This window comes from Papaver somniferum, chromosome 9 (genome assembly GCF_003573695.1).
Source record: "Papaver somniferum cultivar HN1 chromosome 9, ASM357369v1, whole genome shotgun sequence".
Classification (NCBI taxonomy): Eukaryota; Viridiplantae; Streptophyta; class Magnoliopsida; order Ranunculales; family Papaveraceae; genus Papaver; species Papaver somniferum.
Genome location: NC_039366.1, coordinates 137785279 through 137807948, shown reverse-complemented (window position 1 = coordinate 137807948; position 22670 = coordinate 137785279). Strand labels below are relative to the sequence as shown.

Here is a 22670-nt window from a genome sequence, read left to right as displayed (position 1 = left end):
TTCTGAATGTACGATGGCCCAAAAATCAGAATTTGGAAAAACTTATACTTTTCAAATTTTGTCTTTGAAATAATCGGAAGTTAAATTAGTTACCAAAACTTCCGAATATACCACACAAATCATTGTCATTTGAACTTGTCTAACTTAGTTACCCAAACAAATTTCCGAATGTACAACAAAAATCATTGTCATTTGTCTGCTCTTCTTTACTTTATGACCGTGACTACCTCCCAGTCCTGCACGACCACGGGTTTGAGCACCTTCAGTTTGAGCACCTTCAGTTGGAGCAGCTTCAGCGCTCGATGAAGCTCGAGTTCTTTTACCCGTCTTTGATACTGCCACCTTGGGCTGATGCCTCTTCGTGACTTTCTCCCCAAACTGGGCAGCATAATCTTCGTTATCCATATTATCAACTAGATCTATAGCCTCTTTGATCTTCTCAGCTGGCATGGGATCTCCGCTCTTCAAGCATGCAGTTAACATTTTGGAAACACGCTTGAACCTATTCACCTGTTTTTTATACGTAATGACATAACATCAAACGATAATTACCTAAGATTTATAGGAATAATATAAAATGAACAAAAATATAAGAACACGCACCAGTCTATCATAACCAGCTGGTTTGTCTTTGATGATACAATTATAACTTGAACCCGCCGCAGTGGTGTTGGATTTGATTTCACGGATAACCAAAGGATGTGATACCTTGTTATACCAACTCATATAGTCTGGAGAATTTTCATCACCTCGGATGGTTCGTCTACCAGTATCGATAATGAAGTCATTCCTCTTATCACAGTTATCAAGAACAGTAGGTGGGCCTGTGTGAACAATCGTGAGATTGTCACCACTAGAAGAACACAACTCCAACTCCAATTTGTAGTAATCCCCCATTTTCTCCAGAGGTTGATGTTGTATATACCCGTGTTGTCGCATCACCCTAGAGGGGTTATACATCACATATCCTGTGGGGTGCCACAATGGTCCAAAATAAAGGGACAAGTCCGACCGAACATTTATATGCCCACTGACTCGATCTTCCTTGTATGGATCAAAGCATACGTCTGAGGCCTTCAATTGGTCCAAAATCTCCCTCATGCGAATCAACTGCTGCTCCTTTGTCCTAGAACGGTTGTCTTCAAATATATACTTTGTTCCTCTAGGAGTACCTTTGCACCACCCCGGGTTCTCTCCGGCCAACTTCAGGATAGGGAAGTGGTCATAGATCCATGCCTATATACATAAGAAACCAAGTTTTAGTAAATAGATTGTGTATATTCGGTAGTAATTTCCAAACATAATTTCCGATTATATATAATCGGAAACAAAACTGAGTAGCTATCCACCGAATACACAACATTCGAAAATATATATGGATCATTTCCTACCGAATATGCGTCATTTGGAGTTCAGTAACCTATAGCTTTTCTGGCCTGTATATTCGGTTCTAATATCAAAAGAATATTTTCGATTGTATATAATCGGGAAAACAATTAAGTACCTAGCCACCGAATAACCAACATTCAGAAAATAAGATGGATCAATTCCTACCGAATATGCGTCATTTGGAGTTCAGTAACCTATAGCTTTTCTGGCCTGTATATTCGGTTCTAATATCAAAAGAATATTTCCGATTGTATATAATCGGAAAACAAAGTAAGTACTTAACCACCGAATAACCAACATTCGGGAAAAGAGATGGATAATTTCCTACCGAATATGCGTCATTTGGAGTTATGGATATGCATCATATGTATTGTCTACTGAATAACTATAGAGTGAGTTATAGAGTTAAAGAAAAAACCTGCAATAGAGCCACATTCCCGGCAACTTGGCAGGTTCCTAGCCTCGAAGCCTTTCTCAACTCTTCCATCAAGAATGCTAGGCATGCCGTGCCCCAAGAATAGTCACCGACTTCATTGAGAGGATCCAAAAGTTGTATAAGGTTGGCGTCGATCCGGTTGCCAGAAGTATTGGGGAATATGACACATCCCAATACACAAAGGAGATATGCGGTGGCAGCGTGGTTCACTTGCTCATCAGTTAACGTTCCATTCTTTTCCTTCTCCAAGGTGCCTCGAAACATATTCATCAAAGCTGTAATGTTGATATGTCTTGTTCTGCAACTTGCATGCCTCCTAAACTCTGCTGTTGTTGTCTCTTCATCCCAACCTAAGCACTTGTTAGTTAGAGAATAAAGTTGTGCCCAACTTAACTGCTTTTTGTAGTTAAACTTCACAGTTGTGCCTTGGTCGGGAAGGTTAAGAATCTGCACAACATCATCCGGGGTGATCGTCATCTCCCCAAACGGCATATGGAAAGTATCGGTCTCAGGATACATTCTCTCCACGAACGCCGATATGGCCACACGATCATGTTCCAACAATGAATTCTCGGCGACATTAGCTAACCCCGAGTTGGCAACAATTGTCTTGAACCTTTCACATTCACCGGATAAAGGCCACGCAAGCATTTTTATTGGTGCGGCGGTAGGTTTGAGTAGACGGACCGCATCTTGATGATCCTATTAATACAAGTATTACGATATAACACATAGACAATACATTAATAAAAAATAGTAATTTTATTACCTCGGTTTCATATATTTCTCTGGCCCATGAGTCTTTGTATCCAAATAGCAATTTTCCTCCATCCGCTGGTAGTCCAAGGATTGTGCCTGCTGGAATACCCTTCTTCTTCAAGTGCTGAGGGACAAGATGTGATGCTTTCTTAGCAATATCCTTCCTTACAACATCTTTTCCTTTTTTGGCTTTTTGGGTACCACTTGGTTGTCCTTCTTCTTCTACTCTTGCCACTGGATCAACTGGTTCAACACTTGGTCCTGCACTTTGTTGAGCGGCTTGTTCAACACTTGGTCGCACCCCTTGTTCACTGCCTTGTTGTTCAACAGTTGGTTGCACTCCTTGTTGACTGCTTTGTTCTTGTTCGCTTTGTTGAGCACCTGAATTATCTTTGGCACTCCTTTCCCTCCTAGCACTAGCTGTCACTTTCTTCCTCCCTTCTCGACTTTGTCTAAACAACAAATAAAGGAACAATATTTACAAACTATACAATCGGAAGACAAAGTATGGAAATATAACCCGAATGTACACATTCGGACGTAAGAAGACACATATTGTTCCCGAATACAAAACAATCGGAAGCTAACTAAACATATTTTCAACCGAATATACATCAATTGGAGTTCAGAAGCTGTAAATTTTTCATCCTACACAATCGGAAGAAAAAGTGCACCTCTATAACCCGAATGTACAAATTCAGAAGTAAGAAGACACATATTTTTTTCGAATGAAAAACAATCGGAATATAACTAAACACGTTTAAAACCGAATATTCATCAACTGGAGTTCAGAAACTCTAAAATTTTATCCTACACAATCGGAGGTATAAAACATTATATTGTCTTCCGAATAAATACTGGCCCCAAAATGGGATTTTTCCTATATCATAAATTTTGAGATTTTTTCAATATATACATTCGGTAGTGAGTGTTCTTCCGAATACTTTGTGTCTACTTAAATATATTCGGTAGCCAAAAAATTCATTAAACTACCGATTATTAGCAGTTTGTATCCAGGAAGATATGGCCACCAATATTCGGCAGATAATCATCAAATCTTTCTCCCGAATACTGTCGATGTTCTTGAAAAATGAAGAACACGACTACATTCGGAAGTAAATGAGCATGCATATCGTCCGAATCTGGATAAATAACCGAAAACCCTAGACACTTTTTTTCTCGATTCGACGAATTAAAGCGAAATAAACCCCAAAAATGATAGATTCTTACCTAATTGGGGCCATTTGAAGTTGACGAAGTGTTTGAGTCTCGGAATCGCCACCACCGACTACATTGCCGGGTACTTGTTCTTCGCGTTCTTCTTCATTTGCAGCAAAAATTTCTTTATTTCTTGCTAAAATTCCAATGTTTGGATCGATACCCCGAGCAACATTTTTGGTTCTAGGTCTGTGGGTTTCATTTCTCTTATCCATTGTTTTATAATCGAATCGACGATGTTTTGATTTTACGATTCGCGACGATGTTTCGGTTGAACGAGGAATTTTTTTTTTCTTCCACAATCGGAAGATAATATGAAACTGGAAGAAGAAGAGTTGAAATGAGTAGAATTGTTTTTGATTTGGTTTTTATACAGTTTTACCAGAAGGGCATTTATGTAACTTCAATATCATATAGGGTACCCCTTAACTAGAGTCTTTGGCTGGGTATAAATTGATGACCCCTAAATCCTTTTGAATGGCCCCTAAAAACGCCAGCTAAATAATCTAGTCCAAAAACATGTTTTTGAACTAGAGAGTAAATCTTTTCCACGGATAGACTAGCCATTAACTGGGTCTGCTAGAACTGGACTAGCCAGTAATTCCTACAAAACAAAAAAACTTTATTCCCTCGAAAACCCATCACTCTTTTTCTTTCCTCTTTTTATTCGTAGTTTTTGATTCTCACCCCCTTTCTCTCTCATCAGATTCTCCTCTTTCCTTTCTAAATACACTTGCAAGAAGACTCGTTCAGATCTCAGCTCTCACCAAAATTCTCTCTTATCATCTCAGCTCCCATCAATGACTATTGGCTCTGGAGGATCGAGTATTGTGGGTATGACTACAGAAATCCCCAATCAACTTAGCTTTTTATTTACTTTATTTCTATGAAATCGAATCATGAGGTTAACGTTTACTCGTGATTCTTTGTTGGTTATTAATTTTCTTAATTTTGTTTTGAATTTCTTATTGGGAATATCTGTACTGTCGGCAACGATGAATTACTTGTTTGTTTTATTGATTGAAGTTAGGTTATAATTGATGAATTTGATTGGGAATACATCAGGTTTTAATCTGGAGAATTAGATTGTTATGTTTTTGTGCAAAAATCATGTATGGTCCTAGACTTCAGTATTTTATATGAGAATTTTATGTGTACATGGAAAATGTTAAAGTGTGATAGAACAGTGAAAGACAATCTTCTTCAAGTCCAGTAGAAAGTATAGTCTTCTGTATTATGTGAGAACGTTAGAGAAAATAGTGCCCGATTATGACTCAAATTTTATTTTCTTAAGCTCAATATGATATGCTTCTGGTTAAAAGGTTTTGTATCATTCAGATTGATCGTTAAAAGACTCTTCGACTGTTTGAAGAGGATTATGTAGGTTCTGTTGTATCTTGGTGGGTTTATTTGGACCTAATTTGTATGCTGTTCGTGTATATGTAGACGTCTTATTTGCCATGTTATTGCCGTTGACGATGTTTGTGGCACATTAATGAACCATCTTAATAAGCTTATATTTGTCTTTGTGACATATGAAGGCAGCATTAAAAGCTCCCCTGGAATACAATCAGGTCTAATTGCTTTATTCTTCATGTGTCATTGTTCTATCAATGTTTTGTGAATTATATCTAATTGTGCTTTCTTTCATATATGTGTTTGCAAATGGGTTCTGTTTTCATTAGATGAACTTGTTGTCTTAGGTCTCTCCATGACTTTGTGTTTTTTTGCAGTTCCAAGAAACTTTAGATTACTAGAGGAGCTCGAACGTGGAGAGAAGGGTATTGGAGATGGCACTGTTAGTTATGGGATGGATGATGGAGATGACATATATATGAGATCTTGGACTGGAACTGTTATTGGACCTCATAATGTGAGCCTCTTTGGTTAATTTCCCAAATTAACTTATTACGATTTCAACTTTTTCTCTCTCCCTTTGTGCTCTCTAAGTCCTCTCGACCAGACAACCACTGCATATTTCTTGATCCACCAAGAATTGAATAGAGTTAGGTATTTCTCTGATTGATTCATGTTTGGTTAGGTATTGGCAGTATTTCCATCTAAAGCGTAAGTTATTAGCAGTGTATCAAGGTGATAATATCAGTGCATGTTAAATTTCCTGTAATTGATGGCTTACAAGCATATTTAATACTGGGTTTCAGTCGGTGCATGAAGGTCGCATATATCAGTTGAAGCTGTTCTGCGACAAAGATTATCCAGAAAAGCCTCCAAGTGTCCGTTTCCACTCAAGGGTCAACATGACTTCTGTCAACCACGAAACTGGAGTGGTATGATTAACGGTCCTAAATTTCTGATCCATGTATACATGTTTTAACTATTAACCTGAAACTCCATATGATAATTGATGTCTGATTTTTAAAAGGTTTTATCGTGTATCCAATTGGCATCTATATAGGTAGAACCAAAGAAGTTTGGAATGCTGTCGAATTGGCAAAGAGACTACACGATGGAAGACATACTGACACAGTTGAAGAAAGAGATGGCTGCACCCCACAACCGGAAACTTGTCCAGCCTCCAGAAGGTACATTCTTTTAGTTGGAGTCGAAGTGGACGATTATATAAGATATATGATATATTAGATGAACTAATAGTATAGACTGTTTAATCGCATATATATATATATACCCAATGCAATGTTGTTTGTAACAAACACTGTGTTGGGTCCTGGTGAAAGTTAAAAAGGATCCCTCCTTGGGGCTTGTTTCAGCTTTCCCTATTTCATATTTGAGTGCCCCTTGTTCTTTTCTTTCTCTCGGGAAACTATTGCTGATTGATCAATGAAAATTACACCTATTATAATGTTTCTGTCACATTCTTGATTGCTTGTGCAACTACTATTGTTGTTGTTGTTGTGACAACCTTAGGGATTGTTCTCTCCTATGCGGGGTCACTGTTTCACTGTATCATTCGTTTGTTCTAGATTCTTATCTGATTCAGAAGAATGAGATTCAATGTAGTACTTGCAAAAAAGTTTAGTTTTTTTTTTCTACGACTTGATTCATTCTTGAAGCTTGACCATACGAAATTTAACTGTTCAAGCCTGAACTTCGACCCTATTAAGGATGGTGAAACATGAGAACAAACGTTCTCAAATTTGCAGCTGTAGAAGATGGTAACTTTTTGCTGAGGGATAAACCTAGTCGGTAATGATTTCCTAATGAGTAGAAAAAATAGGTGAGACGGATAGTGTCCCAAGCAAGTTGGTTTCAATTAAAATTTTCCGAAGGATAAGATTCGTACCTCGATCGGAACACTTCTGTTACCATTTAAGGATGGGTTCACAATCTGCAAGTTGTTCCGCTGGGTGTAATCTTTTTTCTCAAAGTTGAATCCGCTATAGTCAGGTGAACGAACATCGAAAGGCGATAGGTACCTCCCTTCGATTCCAAAACTAAATAGTAAAGGAATTACATAGTAAAGGAATTAATTTGGTTGCTAGATACCTCCCTAGTATTCTACTCATACCACCCTATAGGCCTGTCAATGGATACCGATTTTCCGTTAGTCGATACCGATAATCCGTTAGCCGTTACTGCTACCATACGACATAGCGGTAAACGGATATCCGATACCGATAAGCTAACGGATAATCCCTTCTTAACGTAACGGTAGTGGAACCGTGTATTTCCGTTAGGTTTAGTTCCGTTATCCGCTAACGTGCGTACTGCATAACTGGTTATGCACATTTTCTTTGTACTGCATAACTAGTTATACACATTTTCTTTGCATCTGCAGTGATTTATGATAAGCATAACCTTTGATGCATCTGCATAACTAGTTATGCACATTGTTCTGTACTGCATAATGTCTTATGCATCTGCATAACTGGTTATGCACTTTTTTTTGTGCCACATAACAAGTTATGCATCTGCATAACTGGTTATGCACATTTTCTTTGTACTGCATAACTAGTTATGCACATTTTTTTTGGGCCTGCGCCTAAGTTCCCCTTTTTATACGTTATGTATTGTTTGGTTTATCTCATCTCATTCAGTCATTCTTCTGTTCTTCACTTCGACACAACAGAGAAGTTCTCAGAGAGAAAAAGAGAGAAACTACGGATGCTGAATCAAGCATCGTCTTCTCTGCCTTAGAAATCATCATCTTCTCTGTGTGATTACTGATTAGAAACTAGGGTTCTCTTCTTCAATTTCCTTTGAGTTTAATTTCAATCTTCAAAACTCAATTTTCAAATTAGGGTTTCTGAAATTAGGGTTCACAATTTCAGTTTTGTGAAACTAATCATGTCCCAAAGCGAAAGAGGAGCATCAAACCATGTTGGGTCTTCACAAAATCTCTCTATTTCGGTTGCGTCACATTTACCTGATGCTGCTGCTGCATCCAACCAAGTTCAAGCTTCTGGACTTAGAACTTGTTTGCAAAAAAAACATGAAGATTATGAACTTGTTTTCTTGTGTGGCAATGGCATGAACATCTGTATGTCTTTTTTTGGTGTGACATGGATTTAGAACCTGTTTTGTTGGATTTTAAAGCTGTTATGTGTACCTGTTCTGTGTTTTTAGCCTGTTTTGTGGTTGTCCTGTGACTTACCGGATGGCAGCGGAAAAATATCCGTTATCCGGTAAGTCCAACGTAACGGTAACGTTTTTGAATTTCTTATTTCCGCCGGAAATGAACGGTAACGGATATCCGCTAAATTTTAACGGAAACGGCAGCGGCAGAGCCTATTTCCGTTACGTTAGCATCCATTGACAGGCCTACCTCCCTAGTATTCTAATCGGTGCAGATGTGGCCCATCTTTATGTAATGACACGTAGATTTTTTTATCTCTCAAAAAGGGAAAGCAGTTACAGAGATTTAGAGGAGACAGGTTTTTTTGCAGATGTGGCCCATCTTTATGTAATGACACGTAGATTTTTTTATGTCTCAAAAAGAAAAAGCAGTTACAGAGAATTAGAGAAGACAGGTTTTTAATATGAGTTAAGAGGGTATGTGGCCCGACCACATCTTGGCAAGTTTTTAATATGCGTTAAGAGGGTACATGGCCCGACCACGTCTTAATCTGAGCGTATTCTAATGCTAGCCACTGACTGTCGAATCGATGGCCACAGGTCTATTACTATGCGTCCACGGTATCATGCAATCCTGCGAGCCAGCTTCTAAATTCTACCCACCAAGATATCTCATAAAAGTCATAATCGACCGTTAAAACTGTTCAACCGACCCCAACATTTAAAAGCATTATTAATCAACCCCAGCACGTAGCAAAGTGCCCCACCCACCACCCCCACCTATCCCAATTTTCGCCACTTTATCTGTAACCCTAGATAGTGGTATAAGTCTTAAACCCAAGTTATAGATCAAAATCGATCTTCGAAATCCCAACACTCATTCACCCCTAAACAACAAAACTGGAAAGAGAGTTTTCGGAGAATCGATTTGATCTAGCAGGGTTTTGGGGGAGAAAGAGATTATTCTTTAAATTCTATTACTGTCGAAATCATGCCAGGGAAGAAAGAATTCAATCAGAAACCTATTTTGATTCGTGAAGTATGGAGGAGAAATCTTGCTTCCGAAGTGAAAATCACTCGAGAAGTAATCGATCGATATCCGGTGATCTCAATGGATACCGAATTTCCTGGAATCGTATATCGCCCAAATATTGGAGATACGGAGAAGCCTCACTTGCATAAACACCGACCTTCTGATCATTACCATACTCTGAAAACGAATGTTGATTCTTTAAATCTTATACAAGTTGGTCTCACTATCTGTGATTCTGATGGTAATTTACCAGATCTTGGCTCGGGAAATCGATATATCTGGGAGTTCAATTTCAGAGATTTCGATGTGACTAAAGATTTACATGCACCGGATTCAATTGGATTATTGAAACAGCAAGGGATTGATTTTGAGAAGAATGTTGAAGAAGGCATTGATTCAGCAAAATTTGCTGAGTTAGTAAAGTCATCTGGATTGGTATGTAATGACTCTGTGAGTTGGGTAACGTTTCGTAGTGCATACGACTTTGGGTACCTGGTTAAGATATTGACGCGTAAAAATTTGCCTGATGATATCGGCGAGTTTCTGAATCTTCTTCGAATTTTCTTTGGAAAACAAGTTTACGATGTGAAATATTTGATTAAGTTTTGCGAAAGCCTTTACGGTGGGTTGGACAGAGTTGACAACTTGCCATGGCTTTGGAAGTTGATCGGGCTGTTGGAAAATGTCATCAAGCGGGTTCAGATAGTTCGTTGACGTGCCATGCATTTCAGAAAATTAAACAGCTCTATTTTGCAAAAGATAGTCATGAAAGACATGCTGGGGTCTTGTATGGTTTAGAAGTGTTCTAAATTTAGATAAAGTTTCCTTTCTTATTATTGGGTTTTTGGTTTTCGTTTTATAGTTGAGTTCGTGAGGTTTCATTTGTATGCACAGTGGCTTGGATGATTCTTGTTTTTATGTTGATTTCAGTGCTTATAAGGAAAAAAAATCACCTCGTTTAAACTTGTTAGCTTGAGCCTTCTTCATTTATTCTAGGCCTATCTAAATTTGTTCACATTCTAATAGGCAGTGACTAAATGCAACCCATTTTTGGGTTAAATTCAACCTTAACTAAATACAACCCGATCAAATTTGTGATTTGCTAAATGCAACCTTCGTTACTTTTAACAATTCTGTTATATACAACCCATACACTTTGACCGACTTAACGAAACCTTAAAAATTTAATCTCTTAATTTATCGTTCTTCCTTATTCCAGAGATAAGGAAGTCACCATCACGAGCAGAGAGGGAGCTTGTCTACTAGCTTCTCTTTCGCGAAGAAATATATTTGGAGAATCTGTTGAGAATCTCAAACTGCCATTCCCTTTTCTCCAAAACTCCTTCCAATTTTTCCACTAAAAAGACAAGAAAATAAAACCCCCAACATCTTTTCTCAATATCATCTTTTCACTTTCTTGAATCTATTTTCATTTATGTCGCTCATAATCAATGAACGCAAGCATTGGCATCAACGGCCAGAAACTGGAATAGAAATTATCTAAGAGCGTAGGGTCGGCCAGATATAATTGACCGAAGTTGTTTAGGGTCGACCAGAATTCATTAACTCATGGATTTATATCACCTATACTTTGAAAGATAATATTTTCATTTATTGTTTTCACTTAATTTGAGTCGACCGAACCGATAACTCTAGAATAAATAAAAGGAAGTATGAAATGATAGGGTCCATCATTTATGATCGATCCTTAAGGCCACGATTGATTTCATTCTGGCGACACTAGACGCTTTAAGTCAACCAAAAACATCACAGTGACTTGGAGTTAGTATGTACATAGAAAATGATGAATTCAGTATGTTTTGATCATGCACAAAGTTTCTACTAACACCCTTGATTATCTACGCATTATCTACTAAATTACACACACTCGACTAGTGTTTGAGTAATAATTGGTTTGGTGTAGAAGAAAAATGAAAAAAATACAATCTTACAGTATTGAAAAATCGGTTAGTTACTTACTTTTACTGAGTTATTTTTGGATTATGAGTTGGAATTGACTTAACTTTTTTGGGTTGTATTTAGTTATTTTTAAAATAGAATAAATCAAAATTTTAAAAGTGGTATCTTGGTTGCATTTAACCCAATCATGGGTTGCATTTAGTCACTCCCTTCTAAAACTAGGATACTGGATGTCTAAATTGAGCAAAAATACTAAAGTACCTTCTACTTAATTCTAACTGTAATGATATATATATATATATATATATATAAAGTTCGACAACCCTAAACAACAAAAAGACTTTTTATTTCCATTGAATCTTTTCGGATCCTCAAAAGACCAGTTTCATCTTCTTCTTTTTTCCTCCAATTGTTCTATTTAAGGTAACTCGGTATGAACTCGTTCAATCAATACCAATGCTTCACTGTTTTATACGTTTAAAATTGGATTTTTGCAAATTAATTTTTTTGAAAAATACCCAAAATTGGTGGATGTAGATCTGTTGTATCGTTCGGTTCTGTTCATGTTTATCGTGTCCATGAAGAACATGCATTAAAGTCGGTGCATGATCTTTTGAGTTACCTTCTTTAGCATGTGTATATATGCATGTGTATTATCCACCAATTTAACTTTATTCTGCATCACTCAGATTTTCTTGATAACTTGCAAGTCTGGTGGCAAGGGCGGAGCCAAGAATCATGGCAAGAGGGTGCAAACAAAAATTTTAGGGATGCAAAAATGCAAAAACAGGCTTGAATATAAAAAAAAATAATCTTAAAGGGCCTAAAAATGGGCTTTGGAGCCAGCTGGGCAGAGGTGCAAGTGCACACCCTTGCAATGGGCTGGCTCCGCTCCTGTCTGGCGGAATAACTTGACTTTCTCAGGTAAGACACGTTACATATTTGCAAAGAAGCTTCAAGATCTTTAAAAAAAATTATTTGCAAAGAGCCACTTTTGGCAATATACAGGCTCAACTTGAAGATTTGAAATTAACTATAAATGTTCTGGGTAGCTACAAAACTATAGATGTTTTGTAGCTAGGGAACATGCAAAATTACTTATACAGCTGTGTCTCTTAATAAAGCAAGGAGAATTGCTCAAAGAGCTAAAGAGAAATGGACGAATGACGGTGAGAAGAGTTCCAAACTGGTTCACCAATTGGCTTCTTTCAAATACAAGGTAAACAATATCAACTGCCTTAGGATTGATAGTGCTTTGTGTTATAATAAAAAGAAAATTGCCGAAGAGTCCAAGTCTTTCTTTTCTACTTTGTTTTACGAGGAGTCTAAAGTTAGACCTGGTTTTGATAATTTAGATTTGCTGTCTATTTCCACTATGGAGAGCATCAATCTAGAAAAATCTTTTATTGTTGAGGAAGCTAAAAGTGTGATTGACCATTTTGGTGTTAATAACAGCTCAGGGCCAGATGGATTCACTGTTGATTTTTATGAAGTTGCTTGGGATGTGTTTGGACATGATGTGATGTTGGTGATTAAGGAGTTTGAGGATACTTTTGTGCTAGATTGGAGGATACATTACACCAATAATTACCTTGATTCCTAAATGCAGTGGGTTGTTTATTTGCATAATTTTAGGCCAATAAGTCTGATCAGTAGTGTTTATAACATTATATCTAAGTTATTTGCAGAGAGAATGAAAATAGTATTCCCAACTATTATTTTAGATTTTCAGGGAGATTTTGTGCATGTGAGGCAAATACATTACGAAATTTTGATTGCTTCGGAATTAATAGTTCAAGGTTGAGAACGCAATAAACTGGAATTATTTGTGAGATTGACTTTCAGAAAGCATTTGATAATGTCAATTGGAATTGTATTGACATTCTTCGGCTAAGTTTGCCTTTGGTTGAAAGTGGAGAAGTTGGATCAAGTGGTGCATATCTTCGTCACAGTGTGCTATTTTGCTCAAAGGTGAAGCAACTGATTTGTTTATGAGTCAGAAAGGAATAAGGCAAGGTGACCCAATTCGTCTTTTTTATTTAATTTGATCGCGATATTTATTTCCTCTACAATTAAGAAGTACATCTGCTCAAAGTTTAATTTCTAGTTTCTCTGTGTTTCAGAATGACATTGTGATAAAGCATTTGCAATTTGCAGACGATTTAATTGTGTTTCTGTTAGAGCATTGATCGGTCGAACTCACAAGTGTTGCTATATCAAGCTTGTTGTCAAACTTAGTTGATCAAAACTATATCTTGATTTCTAGTCTACAATTAGTCAAGTCTCGGATTAGGATAGAAGTATGTATTTGAGAATCGGATATCACTGCGTTCTACCGTTTTGGAGAACTTCTTCAACAAAAGGTAAGTGAAGACTGAACCACCTATTTCTCAAGTTATATTCATCTTACTATCTATGAGACGTTTCCGCATGAATAATTTGACTATTGCAAGCATATTAAGAATTTTGAATCAAGTTTATCTTGGTAATTAGTTCTCGAAATATATATGACTAAGCTTAATGAACATTTGTTGATACATGATGAATTTCGGTTAAGAACAATTTATTGTTCACAATCTAAATCGTGATTCAAGGTTATCATTAGAAAATAGCCTGGAACAGTGATATGTGTCATTTATGATATTTGGGAATGTTTTGAATTGACTTAGAGAAAAATATAAAACTACTATAAATCTGGATACAGGAAAGTATGCATACCAGTTCACATACTGGAGAAAACTGTAATAGGTCTGGAATCGTAGTACATGTACTCGGTATATGTACCAGAGTAGCTATATGTTGACAGAAAATTTTTGGTTCACATACCCGGTATTCATGCCATAAAGAGTCTGTTGCTCGTGAACCAGAAATGGTACGCATGCCCAGTATGCATACCGTAAAGGAACTGTTGGTTTTGAAAGCGGTTTGGTATCCATACCCGGTACGAAAACCAAAAAAGTTCTGTGAGTTTCTAAACTCATTCTTGTCTTAAGGGTATACATACCTGGTACATGTACCATGACAGAAATAGTCACGAACAAGCTAAAGTACACGTACCTGGTACACGTACTTGCCGTGTCGAATATTTTTAGATGTACAAAAATTATTTCTGTGAGATAATCAACATTTGAATAAATCTCTAAAAATACTATATAGATATGATTGATCACATTGTAACCTATGGTTATGACTCAAGTATGAAGTCTGAAGTGTTATATGAAAATGATTAAGCTTATGGTTTAATCGGCTAGTCTCGGCTAAGCGTCCATGAACAATGTCTTTATACATGGTTCGACTACGGTTCATCATAACTAGAGTGTATATCTTGTTATGTTAATCTCACGTCAAAGATTCATCTAACAGTGAATATTGTTTGCTTGGTTCCAAAGTTATCTTAGCTTAAGCCTAAAGCAATCTATACTTTGAAAGTCTATATAAGGGAGAACCTCAACAACTGGGATTTTTGAATCCATGGCGCTATTCAGCCTTTTTACTTAGGGTTATGTGGACCTCTTTTCAATAAGTTCACGTTTGTTTTTGGGTCATTTCAGACCAATCTTGTAAACCCTAATTCCTTTCGAAATCGTTTATATACCCTTCCTATTGAGTTGAGATATCTCCCTCTAGGCTTCCTATCATCAATGACTTCTTCTTCAAGTTCTTGGGATTTACCTGAAGACTTCGTTGATAATGCGGTGTATTTCGAGTTCGATAAAAAGGAAGGAACCTTTGTTGAAGTTGAAGGATCTTTTCCTCAATCTCCTGATTCCTACTTAGATATTGGGGAGAAGGTTCCAGCTGATGTGGTTCTTGACGTCCAACAACTTGTTAATACAAAGAAGTGTCTTGATATGGTAAGATCTGAGTTGAAAAAGGTTAATCCTGACCTTGTTCTCATGAAAAATCACGCAAAGGATCTTCCAAACAAGGATATCCTCTCTGAAGATACAGAGGATATTGTTAATCACAAGCTCAAGGATCTCAAAACTCATGAGGATCCCAAATTGGCTAACTGATGGTAGTTCGTGTTCGGTTGACACAGTTTTTTCACCTTGTTTTGCTTTTTAGCCAATAGATTTTTCTAGGAAACTTCTTAAAAGAGAATTTTTATTCTTGTTTTTGTTTAAGAAGGATAACTAGAGTTTGGAATAACCATTATTGTGAGTACACATAGCTATGTCAAACGTTTTCATCTTCATGTTTTTAGATTTATTTGTTTAAATTCTAAAGTTGTTTTGGAAAATGATGATTGCAATTTTAGTCTTTATGGTTTTATATATTGCAATATGTTATGGGATATGCGTGTTTGCGTCCGTGAACTATTATTGTCCCATATATTGTCAAAAGTTATCTCTTTTATATGTCGATATGCAAGTATTGATACAAGATCGATGCACATTTGACAAACAAAAGTTAAGCCTATTATGCCAATTATTGATGGAAGATAGGTTAAAATCTTTTTTTTACAAGGATTATGTCTATTATATGTCATTGTGCAAATAGTGATGAAGATAGAGTGAATCTTTGTATATGCCGCAGTATTGATCTTTCCCTGATCCATATCTTATGTGTATACTGCAATGCTCCATAAGGTTTTATTGTGCTGAGCATAAAACGATTGAGTTAATCATTCTTTTATGGTTAACATAGTCGTAGCTCCATAAGTTCTCTTATGTTGAGCATGTTCAATTAAATTGATCACTTTTGTGTTAAATTTGATTGTGTATTCCGATTAAATTGATCATGGGTTTACTTGTGGTTAGTTTTGTAGATGGTGGATTTTCGACAAGGGCTAAAATCATGAACTCATAATATACGAAGCTCTGATCCAGCAATCAGACGTATTGAGACACGGGGATCTCATCGAATTCTCAACGGAGAGTACTTTCTCTCAGAGTACATGTAGATATGTAGTCTCACGACTGGACAACGACATATCTCATGAACACTGAACACTTTCAGTGATTATTTCTATATAGTATCACGAGATGGACGGCTCCTAGACAGCTTGCTCTGCTAGTATAGAGCGATAACGTCTCCAGGAACAAACAACGAGTTTACCCTGACTATATAAAGGATATGACTTACCGACAAGCTCATATCGGGATAATTAATGCTCCTAGACAGCTTGCTCTGCTAGTATAGAGCCACAAAGTTAATTATTCCTAACTAAGATTAATTCTGCCGTGACATTCACTACTGAATTCTCAGAATAATCTATTATTTATCCTATTCCATGGTCGAATCCACGACTGGTCCCATAGAATGGAAATAACAATTGCTCCTATTTCATGGTCGAATCCACAACTGGTCCCATGGAATGCCAATAAACAATTGTTCTGATTCTATGATCGAATCCACGGCTTGATCTCATAGAATAGCAATAACTATATTATATCATTACTCCGATTTCATGATCGAATCCACAACTTGTTTCATAAATGGTAATAGATAAATCTTAATTACTCCGATTCTATGGTCGAATCTACGATCCCATGGAATGGTAATGCTCACTTTATTATTCTGAATTCGTAGTCAAATCCTCAGCTGATCCTATGAATTAAAAATAAACATCTTATTACTCAGTTTTGTGAATTATTCTCCACTGAATTCCACAATTAGTAATAAATAATCAACAACCGGGCGTCTGAGCTACCTCTAAGTAAGCCCCGATTTATATGGTGAAAGTCTATTCAACGACAATGCACTAAAAGTCACCGCACGAACGAGTATTTCAAAATACAACGAAACGATGAACCTATGCAAAATAGGGAAGAAAATAATAAATAATTAAAAATATTGACCAGAGTGCTGAGAGCACGGACACACGACCAACCGAACGTGTCGTGGTCAATCCCACGCCAGTTTTATATTTTTAATGCATTTTTATTATTTTCCATGATTTGATGAAAATTGTCTCGTTTTATCAAATCTCCTTCGTCTCGAGGAAACTCCTCGGCTTCATGGTGTTTTCATAAACCCATGAAAATAATATAAAATTAAGGAAAAATAGTGTGGGGCGTGACCATTGGCCAACCGGACATGCCTTGGTCTCAGCCGACCCCACACCTTATGGTTCCTCATTATTTTATTATTATTATTATTATTATTATTTCTCTGATTTCATGAAAAAACTCCTTGATTTCATGGTATTTTGCAAAAATTATGAAATAAATAATATAAAATTATGAAAAACTTAGTGGGACCGGGCCCTAGCCGGTCCCACATGCCCCTTTATTTTATTATTATTTTATCTTCCTTGAATTTATCAAATTCCTTGATTTCATGGTATTTCTCTCAAATTAGGAAAAATTCCCTCAAATCATGAACAAATACCTAAAAAATATTAAAAATTATGAAAACTTGTGGGACCGGGCCCTAGCCGGCCGGCCATGCCTCCCATGGCCACACACGCCCTTGTTTTTATTATTTTAATATTTTTAGCTTCCTTGAACTCATGAAACTCCTTCACTTCAGGGAAACTCCCTAAATTCATCAAAACTCTTTAAATCCATGATATTTTTCATAAAATCATCAAAATATTATAAAATTAAGGAAAAGGCACCACGGGACCGTGGCCACGACCGGCCGACCATGCCTTGGCCTCGGCGGTCCCATGCCTCCTCATTCCTTATTTTATAATTATTTTCCATCATATCGTGGTGTTTTCCTCAGTTTCGTCGAAACCCTAATTTTGGCATATTTTCTCGAATGGATGCTCAATTGCATGCCAGAAAATATCAAAATTCTCAGGACTGGGACGTGGATGCCTTGGGGACACGAGCATGCTATCTTGACCGACCAAGATTGGCTCTTTGGCTTACAGAAGCCGGTCCCATCAAGTTTCACAATTTTGACCTAATTTGCACAATTGCACGTATTAGGTCCAAGACTCTTCCAAACACTTTGGATTTTCATGAAGTGATCATCAGGTGGTCACGTGACTACCCAGGGCCGGTTTTATGGCCCCATGGTCGGTCCCTCACTCTGTCATAATTAATTAGGTTTTCTCACCTAAGGCTCAGATGAGCATTTTCGAATAAATGATTAAACCAGCATTTAATCATTCTTTCACCAACAAATCGTCAACTCTTCAGGAGTTCTTTGTATTTTCTCACGTGAGAATATGGACACTACATGGTTGATCCACGGTCCCATGTAGTCGCTCCCTCCTTTGTCCCATGGTTAAAATTCTGACGAACCATGAATTGATCATCAATTGATCAAATTAGGGTTTCTGAATCCAAGGATCATCATTCCAGATTCCAACCTTAATAATTTTACGACGAACTCATGGTCATTAATTTTATTAATTATGCTCGGTTCAAAGACCAGTATTCTAATTAATATTTTTGGTACGCTGCCAATAATCCATCAGATGAGCAACACATGCTCAGACGATCAAATATTCAACAGTTCATCACATGAGCAACACTTGCTCAGATGATAAATATTTGCTCAAACCAAGGAATATTGGTTCAACAATCAATATTCAACGATCCATCGAATGAGAAATACTTGCTCGCTTCATCGTAAGAACTATACCTCTGTCTCATGACATGTTCAACTCATGAGTTTCAGAACGTCATGTTCAACTCAGCAACTACATGGACTCATCGTCCCATCAAACCACGAAGTCATCAATTGACTAACATACCACGAGACGTCAATCGTGTCACTTCGGGGGATATCACTTAGGGTTTTGGTCTGGCGGTCTACGACACGTGTGTTCAAACACACGATGGAATGTGAGCAAGTCGTGCAGTCAGTTGAAGGAATTCACGAGGTAGTGGGTGGAAAACCGACCAAGTCTCCACACGTTGAGCATCTGGTTTCAAACCCGATCTCCACTTCTCCACTCCTTGATTTCATCATCTGTCACACTTCATGGGATCATGGTGTCTAATAATTCTAGCAATATAAATAAGTCTCTGAATCATGATTGAATTATCAGCATCAATAGTATCATCAATCTCACGTCTCATCGACAACACGAGATCATCAACTCATCAATTGAGCAACTACTCTCAATTGAGCAATTTCAATCATTCAGAGCTTATCATATTCAGAATTCATACACCCATAATCTTTGATTACCATTGATTCCACACATTTCCCAGCTTCCCTCCTACAGATCAACCTGTCCTCTCTTGTGACCGAATTTACTCTGAAACGGTCATTGTCTTGATTTAGGCCGGAGTACTACAGATTGATCTCTCGAATCTAAAGCACCCCCTTTGCAGCGGTACATCTGTGTGAGGTTTTATATTTCGCTCGGTTCGAGTAGTCTCCTCCGTACGGTCGTCTTCTCAATTCCTTAAAAACCAGCAAATCGTTTTTCCCCATCTACAGATTGGCGACCACAGGGGGAAATCATTCTCTCGGTTGAAATCTCACAATTCCACAAGATGGTTGGTCTTAGGACTAATTCAACTAATTCAGATCAGAATATTTCAAACGACAACATTCCTCATGTTACACCTGGCGGCATGGAAAGCAGAGGGATCCCGACTTTGGCAGAGTTAGCTCAAATCCTATAGGTCCATGCCAGGAACATGAACCTGATGAAGGAGACGATAAACCACATCCTCGACTTTCTCATCAGATTAACATCCGAGTTAGGCGGTATCTCCGCTCCATAAGCCTCAACACCGGGGACTGAAGCGTCATCTGACCCTCAAATCAACAGCTTCACCACATACGAGAAGCCGGTGGAACAAGAGGTCACACATTTGATTGAAAATCTATGTGAACTCCTACACTTCCCAGGGATCAGCGCACATACACATTTTCAGCACTCAACCAGATATCATCCAGCGTGCAAATAACGCCACCAACACCATCAGTTGAAGAAGTCTCCCTAGTGCATGGGCATTCGATCGACAACATCTCTTTTGGAGAAGAAGATCGCATGATGGATGAAGGACACAACCGAGCATTGTATGTTACTGGTTTCATCAAAGGCACCGAATTTAGAAGAGCTCTTGTCGACACCGGTGCTTCCACCAACATTGTCACTGTGAAGACTCTCAGGATGGCCAGATTCCCACAAGATAAAATTGTTCGCTATCCCATCCTAATGATAGGATTTGAAGGAAGTCAAAGCCATACATATGGATATGCATATATAGATATGAGGGTTGGGCCGATTCGATCGAAAGCAAAGTTTCATGTGATCGAGCAAGAACCTGACTACCACATAATACTGGGACGCCCATGGCTCCATGATAACAAGGCGGTTCCTTCAACATACCATCAATGCATGAAGGCTCTGCTCGACAACAAGATCATTCGAATTTCGGCTTCATCATCTCCTTATGCTCCCGTCTATGATACTGAGTTCCTTGAATCTCAAAAAGGCGTACGGAATCTCCAAGCATGATTCGCAGTACTCCACTTACAAGCTGGAAGACTATCGAGAAGGATGATAACGATCCGTCATCCTCAGCTGCTAAAATGATCAAGTTACCTACCACACCGACTAAACGCCATAATGATCAAGTCTCAACTCCAGGGTCAAAATTCACGACCGATCGAGATGTAGAAGGGAGAGTCATTTATCGCCGACGGAAAGATTAACAATTAATCGGGGAGAACGATGAAAAGTCTCCCAACCATGAAGAATCGTGTCAGAGTGAGCTATCACTTGAAGAAGAAGTCCAGGATGCCGCGCGACAACTACAGGACGACACTGACTCTACCACTGACGATCTTGAAACAATCAACATTGGGACTGAAGACGATCCAAGGCCAATCCTGATCAGTTCAGCACTATCACCAGAGGAGCGGACCGAGCTGATAAAATTGTTGAAAGAATATCAACATGTCTTCGCCTGTACTTACGAAGAAATACCGGGTCTGGATGACAAACTCGTCACCCATCACCTGCACATCGTCCCTGGTTCCAAAGCTGTCAAACAACCGCCCAGACAATTTAGACACGAAGTCGAGGAGAAAATCAAGGTCGAAATCCAGAAACTGTTGGCAGCAGGGTTCATCAAGCCTATTCTTCATCCAACGTGGCTAGCAAATGTGGTACCTGTTAAGAAGAAAAATGGTCAAATCAGATGTTGTGTCGACTTTGGGAACTTGAATAAATGTTTTCCAAAGGATGATTTCCTCTACCCAACATTGACATGCTCGTCGATGCAACCAGTGGTCACGATATGTTCTCATTCATGGACGGCTATAGTGGGTACAACCAGATCAAGATGTATGAACATGACGCCAACAAGACTGCGTTCCGTACTCCCATTGGGAATTTTCACTACACTGTGATGCCCTTTGGATTAAAGAATGCTGGTGCCACCTATCAACGAGCCATGACTGCCATATTCCACGATATGATGCACAAGCAAGTAGAAGACTATGTTGATGATGTGGTGGTAAAATCGAAGACTCGTGCATCTCATCTCGAAGTTCTGAGGCAGGTGTTTGAAAGATGCAGAGAATACAAATTAAAAATGAATCCTTTAAAGTGCGCATTTGGAGTTTCTTCCGGAAAATTCTTAGGATTCCTGGTCACGGCTGAAGGGATCAAATTCGACCCAGACAAGGCAAAAGCTATTACCACCATGCCTCCTCCACGAACCGTGAAGGAACTACAGAGCTTTATGGGCAAGTTAAATTATATTCGACGCTTCATTCCTGCATTAGCTCAACTCATTGCTTCGTTCACACCTCTGCTGAAAAAAGGAGCAAGCTTCACTTGGACAGCTGTTCAACAAGAAGCTTTTCATAAAATACAACATATATTATTGTCACCGGCTGTCATGAGGTCTCTAGTGCAGGGACGATCTCTGAATATTTACACAGCCTCCAGTGATGTCGCCATCGGCGCATTCCTCACTCAGGAAGACGACGAAGGCGTCGAACGACCGATTTACTACTTCAGCCACACAATGAGAGATGCTCAACTCCGATATCCAAAGGCCGAAAGGGCATGCCTGACATTGGTACATGCAATCCAGAAGTTCAGACATTAGTTACTATCTAACAGGGTCGTACTCATCTCCAAAGCTGATCCCATAAAGTTCTTGCTATCAAAGCCAGCCTTGATAGGAAGACCAGCAAAGTGGCTACTCCAGATGTCAGAATTTGACATAGCTTGCACGCCACCTAAAGCCATCAAAGGTCAAGCGGTCGCAGACTTGCTCGTTTCTTTTCCAGGGGAAGACACAACAATACTACATGAAGAAGTGTCCGGCGAATTCTCAGACATCTTGGTCATCAAGGAAGAAACATGGCTTCTATACTTTGATGGATCTTCCGCCCCTAGTAGTGACACCGGAGGAGCGGGCATAGTACTGGTGTCTCCATCTGGTGAAGTTTTCTCACATTGGTTCAAGTTAGATTTCCACTGCACCAACAACTCAGCAGAATATGAAGCCTTCCTATTAGGATTATCCTTGGCCAAGCAAG

General features: G+C 38.3%; 1 protein-coding gene and 1 pseudogene across 1 annotated transcript; both read left to right on the top strand.

Moving 5' to 3' along the window:
• Positions 1 to 4462: 4462 nt before the first annotated feature.
• On the top strand, positions 4463 to 6634 carry LOC113310135 (ubiquitin-conjugating enzyme E2 variant 1D-like). Its single transcript, XM_026558717.1, has 4 exons — positions 4463 to 4636; positions 5536 to 5675; positions 5965 to 6090; positions 6219 to 6634. The coding sequence occupies exons 1-4, from the start codon at positions 4603 to 4605 to the stop codon at positions 6357 to 6359; spliced, it is 441 nt and encodes a 146-aa protein (XP_026414502.1). The 5' UTR covers positions 4463 to 4602; the 3' UTR covers positions 6360 to 6634.
• A 2446-nt stretch (positions 6635 to 9080) lies between these two features.
• Positions 9081 to 10299, top strand: LOC113310134 (annotated as a pseudogene).
• The last annotated feature ends 12371 nt before the right edge of the window (positions 10300 to 22670 follow it).

Coding starts and splice junctions, on each gene's coding strand:
- LOC113310135 (XM_026558717.1), top strand. CDS start 4,603: ATGACTATTGGCTCTGGAGGATCGAGTATTGTGG. Junction 4,637..5,535: donor TGGAGGATCGAGTATTGTGG/GTATGACTACAG, acceptor GTTTTTTTGCAG/TTCCAAGAAACTTTAGATTA. Junction 5,676..5,964: donor CTGTTATTGGACCTCATAAT/GTGAGCCTCTTT, acceptor ACTGGGTTTCAG/TCGGTGCATGAAGGTCGCAT.